The sequence below is a fragment of the Durio zibethinus genome, chromosome 13 (assembly GCF_047325235.1).
Source record: "Durio zibethinus cultivar Kanyao isolate XHJ-2024 chromosome 13, ASM4732523v1, whole genome shotgun sequence".
NCBI classification, from domain to species: Eukaryota; Viridiplantae; Streptophyta; class Magnoliopsida; order Malvales; family Malvaceae; genus Durio; species Durio zibethinus.
This window is the reverse complement of record NC_143174.1, coordinates 18,797,144-18,811,160: the sequence shown is the minus strand read 5'-3', so window position 1 is coordinate 18,811,160 and position 14,017 is coordinate 18,797,144. Positions and strand designations below refer to the sequence as shown.

The following is a 14,017-nucleotide window of genomic DNA, read 5'->3' as shown; positions in this document are numbered from 1 at the left end:
TAAATGGATGCAGAGAACCAACCACTAAATGGATGCAGAGAACCAGAAATAGCTGAAGCAATTACGGCAGTAGAAGCTGTGAAGATGGCGAGTGACATGGGATTTCGTAGAGTTGAACTTGAAGGGGATTCACTGGGGTTTATTGGTTAGGTGGGGAAGTATGGCAAAAATCTGTCTAAAGTGGGTGCATTGATAGAGAAGGTTCAACTACTACTGAAGGCCTTTGATTCATGGAGTTGCAAAAATGTGTTTAGGGAGGCAAAAGTGGCAGCCCATAAGTTGGCAAAATTAGCACTAGACCAGGGTGAAACTGTATACCGGGTGGAATAGTGTCCCCATATCATCAGTGACATTGTAGAATATAACAAAGTTGGTTTAGTGCAATGAAGTTAACGCCATTTCTTTCCAAAAAAAAAAAAATGTTGCATGGTAATTACTTTATTAATTAATAAATTTGATCCATTGTTATGGGTGCTGTGTAACTCTGATAGAAAGCTAAAAATACTTTCGATGTAAAGATTTATGTCTATGATTCTTGCCTACATCTGTTAGATTATTGTTCATAGTAGTATTACTACTACATTATGACTAACATGAATCTAACCCAAAGAAAAAAAAAAAAAGGTCCGTTAGATTTGACAAGGTTGAATGGTTTGGTTGAGCTGTAAGTTTCAAACTGCATTTTTTCAGTAATTTTTTTGAATCTTGGATTGTATGGAACCATGTTATAGGTGTATTTCCTGATACCCTGATGCTTGAATATGTTTGCCTGCATATATATGAGTTAATCCTATCAGAATATGCTTTAATGGTGCAATGACAAAATTTATATATTTCAAGGATATTGCTATCTACTTTCTGATTTTGTTTATTGTATAAATTGATTGTTTATTACAAATTGCTTTAAAAAGTTATAAACACAATTGTAATATAAATCCTAACAGTATGTAGACACATCCATAAAAGGATAAATGTATATCCGTTTACGACATGTTAATATATCGAACCAAGAAATAATTAAGATTTCAAATGGTTTAGTTTTCTTATGTCTTCTCTTTGACTTTGGAATTTGGCCTCCTTACTACAAATCATCATTTTTATTTATAAAAATCTAATTTTGAATTTTTTTTTTATAGAATTATGTTCATAATTTGATCCATAGAGGAAAAATATGCATTATTAGTTAGTTATTTTAGAAGTCAGAAATCATAACTTTGAATTGAGTTGAATTTGTGTTTATTATTTTTTGTGGCATTTTAAAAATCTGATTTTGTATGATTTTTTGTTAGGATTGATATTGAATTAATGACTTTATTTTGTTCGATATACTTCTATTTTTAAAATTAAATAATTAAACAAGTCTTTCAACCATTTTATCTTAATTTAAATAAAATAAAATTTATTTCAAAATTCACTCTTTTCAAATATTATTTACCACATTTAAAATTTTTTTTATATTAAATTCCTATACTTTAAGAACTTTTAAGAGTATTGTACGTTCATTTCCAATCTTCTGTCTCAGTAATGCACCTATTCAAACAATTATTTAATTTTAAAAATTTATAACGGTTTATGTTAATTTAAATCAAATAAAACTTATTTTAAAATCCATTCTTTTTAAATTATTATAAAAAATATAATAAAAAAATCTCGCGCTCTACACGGATTTAAAAACCTAGTTTTACAAAATATAGCAAACGCTACCTTAGTTCATAGCGAACTCGGGTGAGACAGTGACCGCCCACCATGCGGGACCTAGGACGTAATTATGCCATCCCACGCGATCACGTTCACCGTGCCTTCAACTCACTTGTGAAGAAGTAGTCTTTCCTTTTACTTTTATTGGTTAGTTACGTGTTTTGTTTTGCTTTGTATTCCTTTCAATGTTTTTTAGCCAGAACTACATCATAAAGTAATAATAGTAAAACAAATTCTAAGAAGAGACATCAACTAGGATCCTTGAGAGGTTTGTTATTTAGTATTTTTAATTGAATTGAATTTAAATTTCTTATTATCTAGTATATTTAATAACATATAATTATTAAGTAATGAAAATTTTCAATATCGTGAAGTAATTATAAAGAAATGAAATAACATTCGAAAAAAAAAAAGAAATAACAATATATTATTTATAACGTGATCAAGAACACCTTCAAATCATACTTGAACTTAATATCTTTTTAGATGATCTTTAAACGCTTAAATTTTACATGAATTTAAATTTTTTCAAATGATTTCAATAACAAAAGGTTAATTTTTTTCAAACGATTTCTATGACAGTAAAGGGGGCAAGTGGGGCAATCAGCCAATCACCCTCTCAAAATTTTTTTATATTTGTATAGAATTTAAATTTAAATAAGTTTAGATAAATAAAAAATTATATTTTCATTTTAAAAAATTAAATATAAAATTTACATCCTCCTAAATTGAAATTTCTAATTCTTTTCGTGGAAGATTTTAAGTATTTAGGGATGATAACGGTTTGGATTATATTTGGTTTATTTTTAAAAATAATGTATTAAATTATTAATTTTTAAAATTCAATTCAAATTCAAATTGAATTTTTATATGATCTAATTTAATTTGAATCAAATTATACTGATTCAGTTCATCATTTTTTTATTTTTTTATTTTTATATATTATTTTTAATATATTTATATAGATATAGGTATAAAATAATTATTTTTATTTTATAAAATTTAAAATATATATAAAGCTATTAAAAATATATAATTTGATTAGGTTCAAGTTTTTTTTAGTTTTTACTTCTCAATTTAAAAATCAATCCGAACTTAATATATATATATATATTTAATATATGAACTTAATCTAAATCGAATAAAAAAATCAATTTGAACTGAATCAAATACTATGATTTTGAATAAATTTTTAGTTTTGTTGATTTTTTTCTCATCCCTATAAGTACCTATTATAAAAAATAACAATGCTATTGTTAATTACCTTAGGCCCCTTTAGATGGCAGATTGTTTACAATTGAGGTGCAGTTCATCTCCAAACATAATTAGGAGTGAGAAAAAAAAAGAAAATCAAAAACCAATTTGAAACCGTAATGTTTGGTTTAGTTTAGATTTGTTTTATTCAATTTGAATTAACTTTCAATGTTAAAGGTAATATTATATTCGGATAAGAAAGTAAAAAATTCAAAAACTGAAAAAAACGAATCGAATTAAATTATATATTTTTATTAGTTTTTATATATTTTTAAAATTTTTATAAAATAAAAATAATTATCTTACACCTTAATCTATTTAAATATATGAAAATCATATAAAAATAGTATCTACAAAAGGTTGAATTTAAAAAATGATGAACCAAATTGAATTGAACTAGTAGAATTTAGTTCAGATCGGATGGTATAAAAATTCAGTTTGAATTCAAATAAGATTTTTTAAACTTATAATTCTATGTATTACCCAAAAATTCAAATCGAATTCAAACCGATCCAAAACCATTATCACCTCTAAACAGAACTGACCATCAATTTGACAAACAATTACAGTATAGTTGGAGGTTGTTTGCATTGCATCATGTCATAAGATATACATTCAGGGATTCGAGCATAAGAAGTAAAAGGAAATAGTCTTCACTAATTTTTTTTATTGGGGTGCCATTGGCCACAAATCTCATTTTTAAATAAATTTTAAAATTAATTAAGATTTATTTAAAGAAAATATCCTGGTCTACGAATCAAATTAGATTTGAGAATACGATTACGTATAGGAAGATTATAACACCCCCATAACGCCAGTCCAAAAATGATACCAATTGATTTTATATTATCCATTAAGCTTGACAAAATTTCTCGAAAAAAAATTCTAAAAAATTTAATATTAAAAATTATTCTTAAATTACTTTAATATTTTAGTAGAAATTCAAAAATATTTTTGTACTTCAAAAGTATTCGTGATATCTATTGACATTTTTTAAAGGGCTATGTCGTTAGATTTAAAAAAAAAAAAGTTATTAGTATCCTTGATATTGGACAATTTTCTAAATATTCTAATATTTTAATAGCATTCAAAAAATAATATCTTTTCATGAATTTACGTGGAAATTGTTATTACAAATTTCTAAAAATTCCATTACTTGAAAATTTAAAAATTTTATCTTTTAGGAAACAAATTGATTTAAAATTATTATAAGATAAAGCTTATATTAATCTTTTCTTTAATGATTTTGTTTAATTTAATTTATTTTTATTCTTGACGAATTTTTTTAAAAAAATTCATATTTCAATTTTTTTCTAAATAAATATCAATTTTTTCTTAAATATTTTTCAAAAATTTCATTCTAAAAAAAAAGTAATATTTCAACTCTTTCTTTAGTTTATTTTTTATATATCTTATTTTATTTTTATTCTTAAAAAATTTAGGAAAAATTGATATTTCAACTCTTTTCTTAACATTTTCCAAACTTATTTTATTTTCCCAATAAAATTCACACAAAAATAAAATAAAATGTACAAAAAATAAAAAAAATATAAAAATTTAGATGAAAAAATAAGAAAAAAATAAAAATTTATAAAGAAATATTGAAAATACTCCTGGTCAATGCAATTAACGATCCAAGGACGGTTTGATAGGTTCAACGCATCTCAATTAATTTGGAATAGTCTAGAGTGGTTTAGCTGGTATAGCATGGTTTAGTGTGGTTTGTCACAATTTGAGTCAAAAGGGATGGGTGTTCATGTTTGTTGCATGGATCCTAAGTCAGGTTGTAAGTTAGTGAGCGAATATTTCCCTTAAAATAGCATCGTTTTATTTTTTTTATTTTTTGCAACTATAAGAGCCATAGTTTTTTTCTATTTCATTTTCTCTCTATACACTCTCTCTATACATTTCTCTCATAACCCTTTTTCTTTTTCCAAAACCCAAATCACCTACAACTTTTGCTGTCATTGCCTTTTATGCCATCGTTGGAGCTGATAACTATTTTTGGTGGTCGAAAAATTTTCAAAAATTTACCCCTTGCTATTTTCAACCCTTTGAACACAAATTTGGCCTCCATTTTGCTAAAAGTGGCCTCAAACACCATAAATCAAGCTTGAAAGTTTCAGCTAATTTTTTTTTTATTTTTTTATGCTTTCGGCTTTTTATTCCTCATCCCAAAGGATATGTGTTTTTATATATTTTTTTTATGGTGAAAAATTTAAAAGGAACTTAAAAAACTTTAGCAGTGAGGTTTGATTTGCAAAATTTTTTCTTTTTCTTTTTGGTTTGACAAGGTTTTTTTTTTTTGGGTTTTTTTCCCCAAATTCTCCCTTTAAAATGTTAGAAGAGCTCAATTTATAGAGTTCATTTGAAAATCAAATCCCAGATTTTCTAGGATTGTTATGGACTTTTCTAGGTTGCCTAAAATCTTACTGTAAAAGTTTAGGAGTGACAGGTGGTGTTGGAATTTCGATGGAGATTTTTGGTGCATTGAATACATTATGACTTTGGGATAAGGGGAGAAAACCCAAGTTGCCAGAGTTTGAACAAAAAATTTTGACGTTTTTACTGTTAGCTCAAAGATTTGAATAAACCAATAGGGGGTGAATTGATTTTTAATGAAGTTTTCATAAACAATATTCAATAAGCACAAGATTTGCTAAATAATTAAACACAATAATTGAAAGTAAATAAGAGATAGAGATAGAAAAGATAATATCATAATTTATAGAGGTTTGATCCTTCCTTAGGCACTTACGTCCTCTCCCTTAACCTATCTTATCAAAGAATTTAAACCACTATATGAAAAAGGTTACAAACAAGCTTCTTAAAGCTTTACAAGAACTTAACTCAACATATTCTTAAGGGTTATCCTCCCCCTTAAGCTTACAAGCACACAATACAAAATTTTGAAGTGTTTTGCAAACTTTAAGAACCTCTCAAAGGTTGGGTGTTTGCTAATTTAAAGTACACAATGGTATAGACAAGAAAGTGATGAATGAACAATAAAAATAGTTTGGATACAATAAAAACAAAGATATAGACTTTGAAGCTCTAAAAACTTTTGATTATTTAAGAGAATGAAAATATTGATTGTTGACTCTTGCTTTCTTAATACCTCCTTCTTCTTGGTGTATTGGAGTGCCCAATTTATAGAGAAATTGAGAAACTAGCCGTTGGAGAAGCTTGAAGTGAAGAAATACCCGTTGAAAGCACAAAAAAGTAGACGTTAAAGTGCCTGCGCTCAGAACTGATCGATCCTTTGCTTGATGGGATCGATTGGTTCATGTTTTGAACTATTTTTCACTGGAAAATCATGACCCGATCGATCCTTTTCATGAGGGGATTGATCTTGTCAGTGGCTGGGCGATTATCTCCTATTTTACACTTTACTCACTAATTTGATCATATCTTGAGTTATACAAATCCAAATTACAAACCGTTTGAAGATTTAGAAACTAGATTAAAGGGCTTTCTATCCATATAAAGTTCATCGTCTAATTCATTATGTACGAATTATAGTAAATTTTCAAATCTACCTATTGTGCAATTTTTTGGACAACTGTAGTGTGTCTAGTAAAAATTTAAAATCTTTTCTTAAAAAATTTGAATTTTTATTTTGTTTGATCCATTAGAAAGTAGACTCAAAGAGCTTTCCAACCATATAAAATTCAAATATTAAAACCTTGTGAATTTAAAATAAAATAAATTTAATGTTGGAAAACTTTGTTTTTGTAAAGCAACTTTCCTAAGTTAATCTATTTCCCAAAACCAATATTATCAAAATTGTATTAAGTCCAAAATGAATAAGTTCACTTTGAAAACAATAATTGAACTTTCATTTAAGCTCAAATAAATGAATATTTGGTTTGAGAAATATGACACCAAGAAATGTTTGTTTAAACTTTAAAAATCATATTATTTATTTAGTACCAAAACATAAAACTTAAGAACATGTACTAAATAATTTTTTTTCAAAATCTTGATCAAGTTTATTTAGCTTGAATGTTTTGTCATTTCAAAATAAGGATCAATTCAGGATCAAGCGCTTACCATTACACCAAAAGCTATAGCTGATAGTGAAGGCGTAACTCTATTTTCTTATTCTCTTTGGGTAACGCAAAGTCCCGTACTAAGCCACAGGTGGACATAAAGGGCTTCGCAAAGCCTTCATAGGATACCTCACCCATTGGGCCTCGACAGGTTAGGTTACTATACACTGGAATCTGATCCGCCATGAGATATCTCACCCAAATGAATCGATATACCAAGTCCCTAAGGGAGATTGTTGGACCTCATAATCCAACATTTACTATTTTGATATTATTATTATTTACTTTAATTCTAATTTTTTAATGATTATATAATACTTAACCTCATTTAACCTGACCAAAATGTTTGAATGTGATTCGAAACCATTTCGATCAATCTGGATAAAATTAGGTGTTTACATACCATATCCCTTTTTTTCATTTCCCACTCATTCCTTTAATGTACACTGTCATTTCTACCATAGCTATTCTTATTTACTCAAGACCCAAAAAAAAAAAAAAAAGAAAAGAAAAATCAACCACATCCCTAACATGAAAGCCATAAAAAAAATTAAAAAAAAATCAAAAGTTACAAAAGCATGAAAACAAATAGGTATTTCAAGTTCAAGGGGTTTGAGGGAGGAAAAGAAGGCCAAACGAAAAAGGAAGACATAGTGGAAGCTCAAGGCGTTTGGATGGTGGGAACAATAAAAAATGGGTAGAAAACTACGAATCTTATGTTCAGATTAAGCAAGATCTAGGTTGTTTTTGGAAAAACCAATTTGAAAAATGAGAAAATGAGGAAGAGAGCTTATCTTGGTGAGCTTTGGAAGCAAAGATACATAGGAAAGCAATAACTAGCAAAAATGGATAATGGCCGATAGGGTGGTCTGACCACTAGATTCTAGGTTTAAGGGAGGTTGTCATTTACTATGTTAGAGAGAGAGAAGAGAGCTTTTGAAAGATAATGAAATAGAAAAAAGAAAAGAGTGAAAAATGAAATTAAAAAAATTTAGAATTTATACAAGGTGCTAAAAATCAATGTTTAGGAGAAAAAAGAAAGAAAATAGGGAGTGGATCCGTGCGTGTACCCAATTGCATCTAACCCATTTGATTGGATCTGTTGATCTGTGATGACTTTCTATTGGCTAATGTTGATTAGCCGTTGATCGACCAGTTTTGGTAAATTTTTATCTTTTAGTTTTTCCTTATTTATTCACTTTAATTAGTTTACTTGCTCACTTGCATATTTAAAATGTAATTTTTAAAAAATTATTTAATTTGAAGGGATTTTGAAATTAATAAAAATAATAATAAGTAAAAATCTTTTTAATGATGATATAGCAAGAAAATTTGAATAGTGATTGCTTTAAAATCTTTAAGTTCGGGTATTTTTTTAAAATACTATCAAAATATAGAGGTATTTAAGAAAATATTCAATAAAAAAATATTTCCATTTACTTATTGATTTTGTTTTAATTTAAAAAAAAAAAAGGATTTTGTTTTCTAAAAGAAGAAAGTTACATATGGATCAATGAATGAATATCATGTTTTATTATTTGTGTCTCATGCACATGCTTTAATTATAAAAATAAACTTGAACTTCCAAAGATGAACTTGTAAAAAAATTCAAATAGTGATTCTTAATAAATCTTTACACAAGAGAATATCTTCTAATGTTATTAACATATTAGAATATTTTGAGAGTTTTTCAACAAACAAGATTTTAATTTATTTTTCAATAAAAAATAACAATGAATCTTTTTTAAGAAATTTTTAAAAATGGATGAAATAAAGCTAGTTAAAAAAATATGAAAATAAAAGAAGTTAAAAAAATTATTTTTAAATATAAAAATTAAAAATTTTTTGTTAGAATGAAAAGATAATACATAACTAATTGGTTTAATTTTTTAAACAAATATTGTAGAGTGTTAATCTTTTTAACACATAATCATATTTTTGAATTCAAATTATTTTACCAAAAATTTTTTTTCGATAAATTTGAATTAATTTTAAAATTTTATTAAAAAAGTAAATTTTCTTAAATAATTAATCACATCTAACCTTAAAAAATTGATATCAACTCATTTTGTTTTAAAATTATTTAACCATTGAGTTCTCAAACGAAATCATTATGACATATAAAATAACTTTGATAATGTTTAATTATTTATTAATTTCATAAATATTAAATATATATTATAAATTTTATTATATATAAAATTTAATTTAATTTTTTAATTATTATTATCTCTTTTCATTATATTTCATCTAATCGTCATCCATACATTTATATACAAGCACGCATCATCTAATATCACATCTCAATGCTACAATGATTAGGTTCATCAACACATTTTTTTCAATAAAAAAAAATCAATTTTGTCATTCATCTAGATGGGCTTTTAGTGTTTGAAATTTAAAAAATAAACACTGAAGTTCTATGTACGTGAAAGTCAGTCCACGCGCTGGCAGTGGGTCGTTGGACAAACGAATGGCTACTCGCTAATTACCTTAAAGCTTACAGAGGGATGATGCTGAAGGATTGGAGCAAACTCCCCAAACAGAGCTAGCTCTCCCCCCTTTCCTATATTTAATAAATCCAAACCCTAAGAGAAACAAATAGACTCGTCCGTTCATCTTCACTCTTCTGCAACAAAACGAAAGCAAAAATCAAAACCATTCGAACCCATAACCCTCTCATGCTTCCTATTTTCTCAGTTTCCATCTCTCTAAATCATAAACAATGATATACACTTCTTCCACCAAACTCTATCCTATCTAACTCTCTTCTCCCCACACCCCCTACCCTTTTTTGAGAAATATGCGGCCTTGTAGCCGGGAAATGCAAGCAATCAACTCTCTTCTAAACCCAACTCAACAAATCCCTCTCCATGACCTTCAAAGCAACGGAAACAGCAATAGTCACCAACAGATCCAAAACCCACACTTTGATCCCACATCATCCCATGATGACTTCTTAGAACAGATGCTCTCCACGCTACCTTCTTGCTCCTTGTCTGACCTCAAGTCACCTTGGAACCCACCTAAATCTGATGAAACGGGTCCCCCTAATCCAGACAACAATGTTGGGTTCCACTACGATGAGATTCTAGCTACCAAGCTTAGACAACATCAAATGAACGGCGGAGGAGGGTCTTCTCCTGCTACTGCAGCTATGAAGATGATGATGCAGCAGCAGATGATGTTAGAAGGAAGAGCGGCCGCCGTTGGTAGAGAAGGAGGAGGAGGGTTGACCATGCCCTTATCTTTGGGGAGTGGTGCTGCTGGGTCTCATCACAACGACATCGTTGACGGATCTTCCTTTAAATCCCCCAATAATCAGGTTCACGTCAGTTTTCAGTGCTCTTGGCTTCCTTTTTGGGTAGTCTATTGATATATAGATGTAATAATGAGTGATTAATTTTTTTTTTCTTTTCCAGGGAAGAGAGGGTTCTGTGCAAGCTTTGTATAATGGTTTTGCTGGTGGATCTCTGCATGGGACTAATCAGTCATCGAACCAGCCTCAGCATTTGAACCATCCTCAGGCACGTCTTGTTTTCTCTTTATTTTTATACAAAAAAAAAAAAAAACACAACGGGCCTACTAATTTGAATTTAGCATTTACAAAACATTAATGGAGAAATACTCAAGAGTGCTTAATTAATTGTCTCAGGGAGGGACTATGCAGGCACAAAACTTTGGAGCTATTGCAGGAACAGTGATAAACCAAAGTCAGGCAAGTGGTTCGATAACCGGGGGTACCGCGGCTCAACCTAAACAAAGAGTTAGGGCTAGGAGGGGTCAAGCTACTGATCCCCACAGTATCGCTGAAAGAGTAAGAGAACGCTTCTTTGTTCTTTTTGTTAAGTTTTGGTAAGAGAACTCTTCTTTGTTCTTTTTGTTAAGTTTTGGGGGTACATGGTGCCAAGCAAAGGAAGCTCAAAAATGGTTTTATTCGATCCGTATTCTGAAATGATGTGTCTGGCAGTTACGCAGAGAGAGAATTGCAGAGCGAATGAAAGCCCTTCAGGAACTGGTTCCTAATGCCAACAAGGTAAACTTCTTTTTTCCCTTTTACAAAAAATAAAGAAAATCTACAATAATTAACACGAATTCCCCGATTGTCAAGCTTAGCTTTCACCATTTTCATTTGAACTGGAAGCTTGAAAAGCTCCGGTCTCCGGCTGGAAACTCTATAAGTCGCCGGTCAATGTTAGGTTACTCTTAATCACCAAAATACGGACAGGTGTCGATAGTATGTTAAATTATTGGTCACAATCCAGTGGCTTTAATGTTGCTCTGAAAGTGATATAAGTTGGTCCCGAACCGTACTCCAGCAAGAGAGCAGTTAGCAACCGAATGTATCGAGATTTTTATTAAGGTTGATCATATCTTTAATAATAATAATAATTTAATTAAAAAAATTAGGGTTTGTTTATATGGGAAAAATAATTAATCCGTGTTAGCATATAGGTTTATGTTTTTTTTAGTAGTTCAGCTAATGGATTAATTAGTGTAGTGATCTGTGGGGGGGATTCGGGTTAATGACAGACAGACAAGGCTTCAATGCTTGATGAGATCATCGACTATGTCAAATTCCTCCAGCTCCAAGTCAAGGTACCCTCTTTCTACCTCTGAATCTTTTCTTCTATTCTGTTAATATTACTTAAAAAAGCCTTTTTTTTTATAATTAATTAGCAACATCATAAAGGATTCCCTTTCCTGGTTGACTTTTTTTAAGATGATTTTATTTATATATAAATAAATCATTAGTTATTAAATCCAGTTGTATGGGCCTCCCGAAATTAAAATTCCTTTGCTCTCCCTTTCTGCTTTTTCCTGCAAATACAGGTTCTGAGTATGAGCAGATTGGGCGGTGCTGCTGCTGTTGCTCCCCTTGTTGCTCATATTCCCTCCGAGGTAACTTCAAAGTCCAAACCATCACCATTTTAGTTTAGATACAATTTTAAGCTTTGTTTTAACATTTACTAAACAAAATTGTGGTCATTTTTCTCTCTATTTTGTTAATAAAAAAATTGGCATTTTTTGTTCATTTAGCCAAGAAAAAAAAAAGTAAAAACAGAAACATAAAGAAAAATTCAGTTAGTTGGTTTCCATGAAAAGAAACAAAGGAATGAGAAAACTATTACATGTGATTTTATGAAAAAATGTAAGCATAAAAGGCTTCTTGTCTTGTTAAAATCACTGCTCAAATCTGACCATTCCTTAATCACACCACAAACGACAAAACAAAATAGCACGCGTGTTCCCACTTTCATAGATTCCTTACTCATTCTGTCTCAAACTTTTTTTAAAAGAAATTTTATTCTTCTGTAGTAATCAAAAAAGAGTACAATGCTTTTTCGTCTTTGTAGGGAGGTGGTGATTTTATCCAAATGAGTACCGATGGTGGGTCTCTTCCACAAAATTCTAACGGCAACCATACGTCGTCAAGTAACGACAGCCTAACGGTGACGGAGCAACAAGTTGCCAAGCTAATGGAAGAAGACATGGGCTCGGCCATGCAGTACCTACAAGGGAAGGGCCTTTGCCTCATGCCAATCTCACTCGCCACTGCCATCTCAACTGTCACATGTCAATCCAGGAATCCTATGATCAACAATGCAAACCAAAACAACGGCAGCAGCAACCACCCGTTACTTCAATCAAGCGGCGAAGGGTCTTCCTCGCCTAGCATGTCCGTGTTGACTGTCCAATCAGCCACAATGGGTAACGGCGGTGTTGAAGGCTCCGTTAAAGATGCTGCCTCCGTTTCTAAGCCGTGATAATGGCGTTGACTGACTTTTAGCCTTTTCTTTTTTAATAAAAAATATGAAGAAAAGGTTAATGAAAAGGAAAGAATGATTTTGGGACGGAATTCAACGGCCGGTTAAGCATGACAATAAGGTGGCTTCTCTTTCTTTCTTTCTTTTTTTTTTTCAAATTTCTCAACGACGCCGTATTTACGTATGCTTTGGCAAAAGCCTAAAGCTAATTTCACCTACTCCAACACCAACACCAACGTAAACAACAACAGACAAGAAGAAGATCAATCCATTCCCCACAACTTTATTATTATTATTATTATTATTATTATTGGTTTAGGTTCTTTGTACTTCAATCTCCTTTTTATTTTTTGTTTGTTTTTGGTTGGTTCATACTTTATTTTATATATATTTTAATTTCAGTTTTGGCTGTCCAATGTAGGAAGGGTATTTAATTTTTTTAATATACGAGCTGTGATGATGGTACTGATATTAATTAAATTAATTAATAGAGGATTAAGTACTTTAAATAATTACGGAATTGTTATGGATGACATTGGGAGCTTTATCTGAAAAGAAGTGGCAGCTTTCATTACTTTTCAATCTACTTATTTTTTTCAACCCTCTTATTTGAACTTTGTGTTTTCGTTACATAACATTAAGCAATCGATGTCTGAATTAAAGGAATGTGAATTAGCTTACAAAGTCAACGGCGTGTTGCTTTAGTTTGTCTCCAATTAAAATAATTGAATAATAATACATTTTATAAAGGCAGATAACAAATTAATAAATAGAGATGATGATCCTATCTGGTTGTACAACCTTTACACTTCTTTTTCTTTTTTTTTTTTTTTGGAAATGTTATTCATAATAATGCCATTGTTTTATTTTGTACTTCTAGAGTTGAGGGTGTGGGAGGGAGACCCAGTGTTCTCCCACATTCTTATAAAATAAGAACTAAAAACTGAGGTTATACTTAGACAATTATAACCATTGGATTTGAATAGGTTTACTGACTAAGATGCCATTGGAAAAACTTGAGGGTCCATTCATTCTTTTTGTTGTTCTAAAGGAAAACAAGGAGATAAATAATTTGATCTATGGCTCCTTGGAGTCTTTGATAACGTCAAATGCGTTGACCACTTTGGTGGCTTTCGTCTAATCCGTCATCTTACATCTGACTCTGATCCCTTCACAAAAATTCGACAAAAATCTTTCCTTCCACACCCCCCCCCCCCCAAAAAAAAAAAAAAAAAAACCATGACG

At 30.0% G+C, this 14,017-nt stretch overlaps 1 protein-coding gene across 4 annotated transcripts; it reads left to right on the top strand.

Annotated features, from left to right (window-relative positions):
• The first annotated feature begins 9,517 nt into the window (after positions 1 to 9,517).
• LOC111304083 (bHLH transcription factor RHL1-like) lies at positions 9,518 to 13,173 on the top strand. 4 transcript variants are annotated; one of them, XM_089741957.1, is made up of 7 exons: positions 9,518 to 10,335; positions 10,427 to 10,535; positions 10,664 to 10,821; positions 10,975 to 11,040; positions 11,538 to 11,603; positions 11,838 to 11,906; positions 12,362 to 13,173. In XM_089741957.1, exons 1-7 carry the CDS (start codon positions 9,808 to 9,810, stop codon positions 12,770 to 12,772), a joined length of 1,407 nt encoding a protein of 468 aa, XP_089598083.1. In that variant the 5' UTR covers positions 9,518 to 9,807; the 3' UTR covers positions 12,773 to 13,173. The 4 variants fall into 4 exon arrangements, with proteins under 4 accessions (XP_089598083.1, XP_089598085.1, XP_022756333.2 ...); XM_089741959.1 differs by having other exon boundaries at positions 9,519 to 10,329; XM_022900598.2 differs by having other exon boundaries at positions 9,520 to 10,335; positions 10,427 to 10,531; positions 10,660 to 10,821.
• Positions 13,174 to 14,017: the final 844 nt, after the last annotated feature.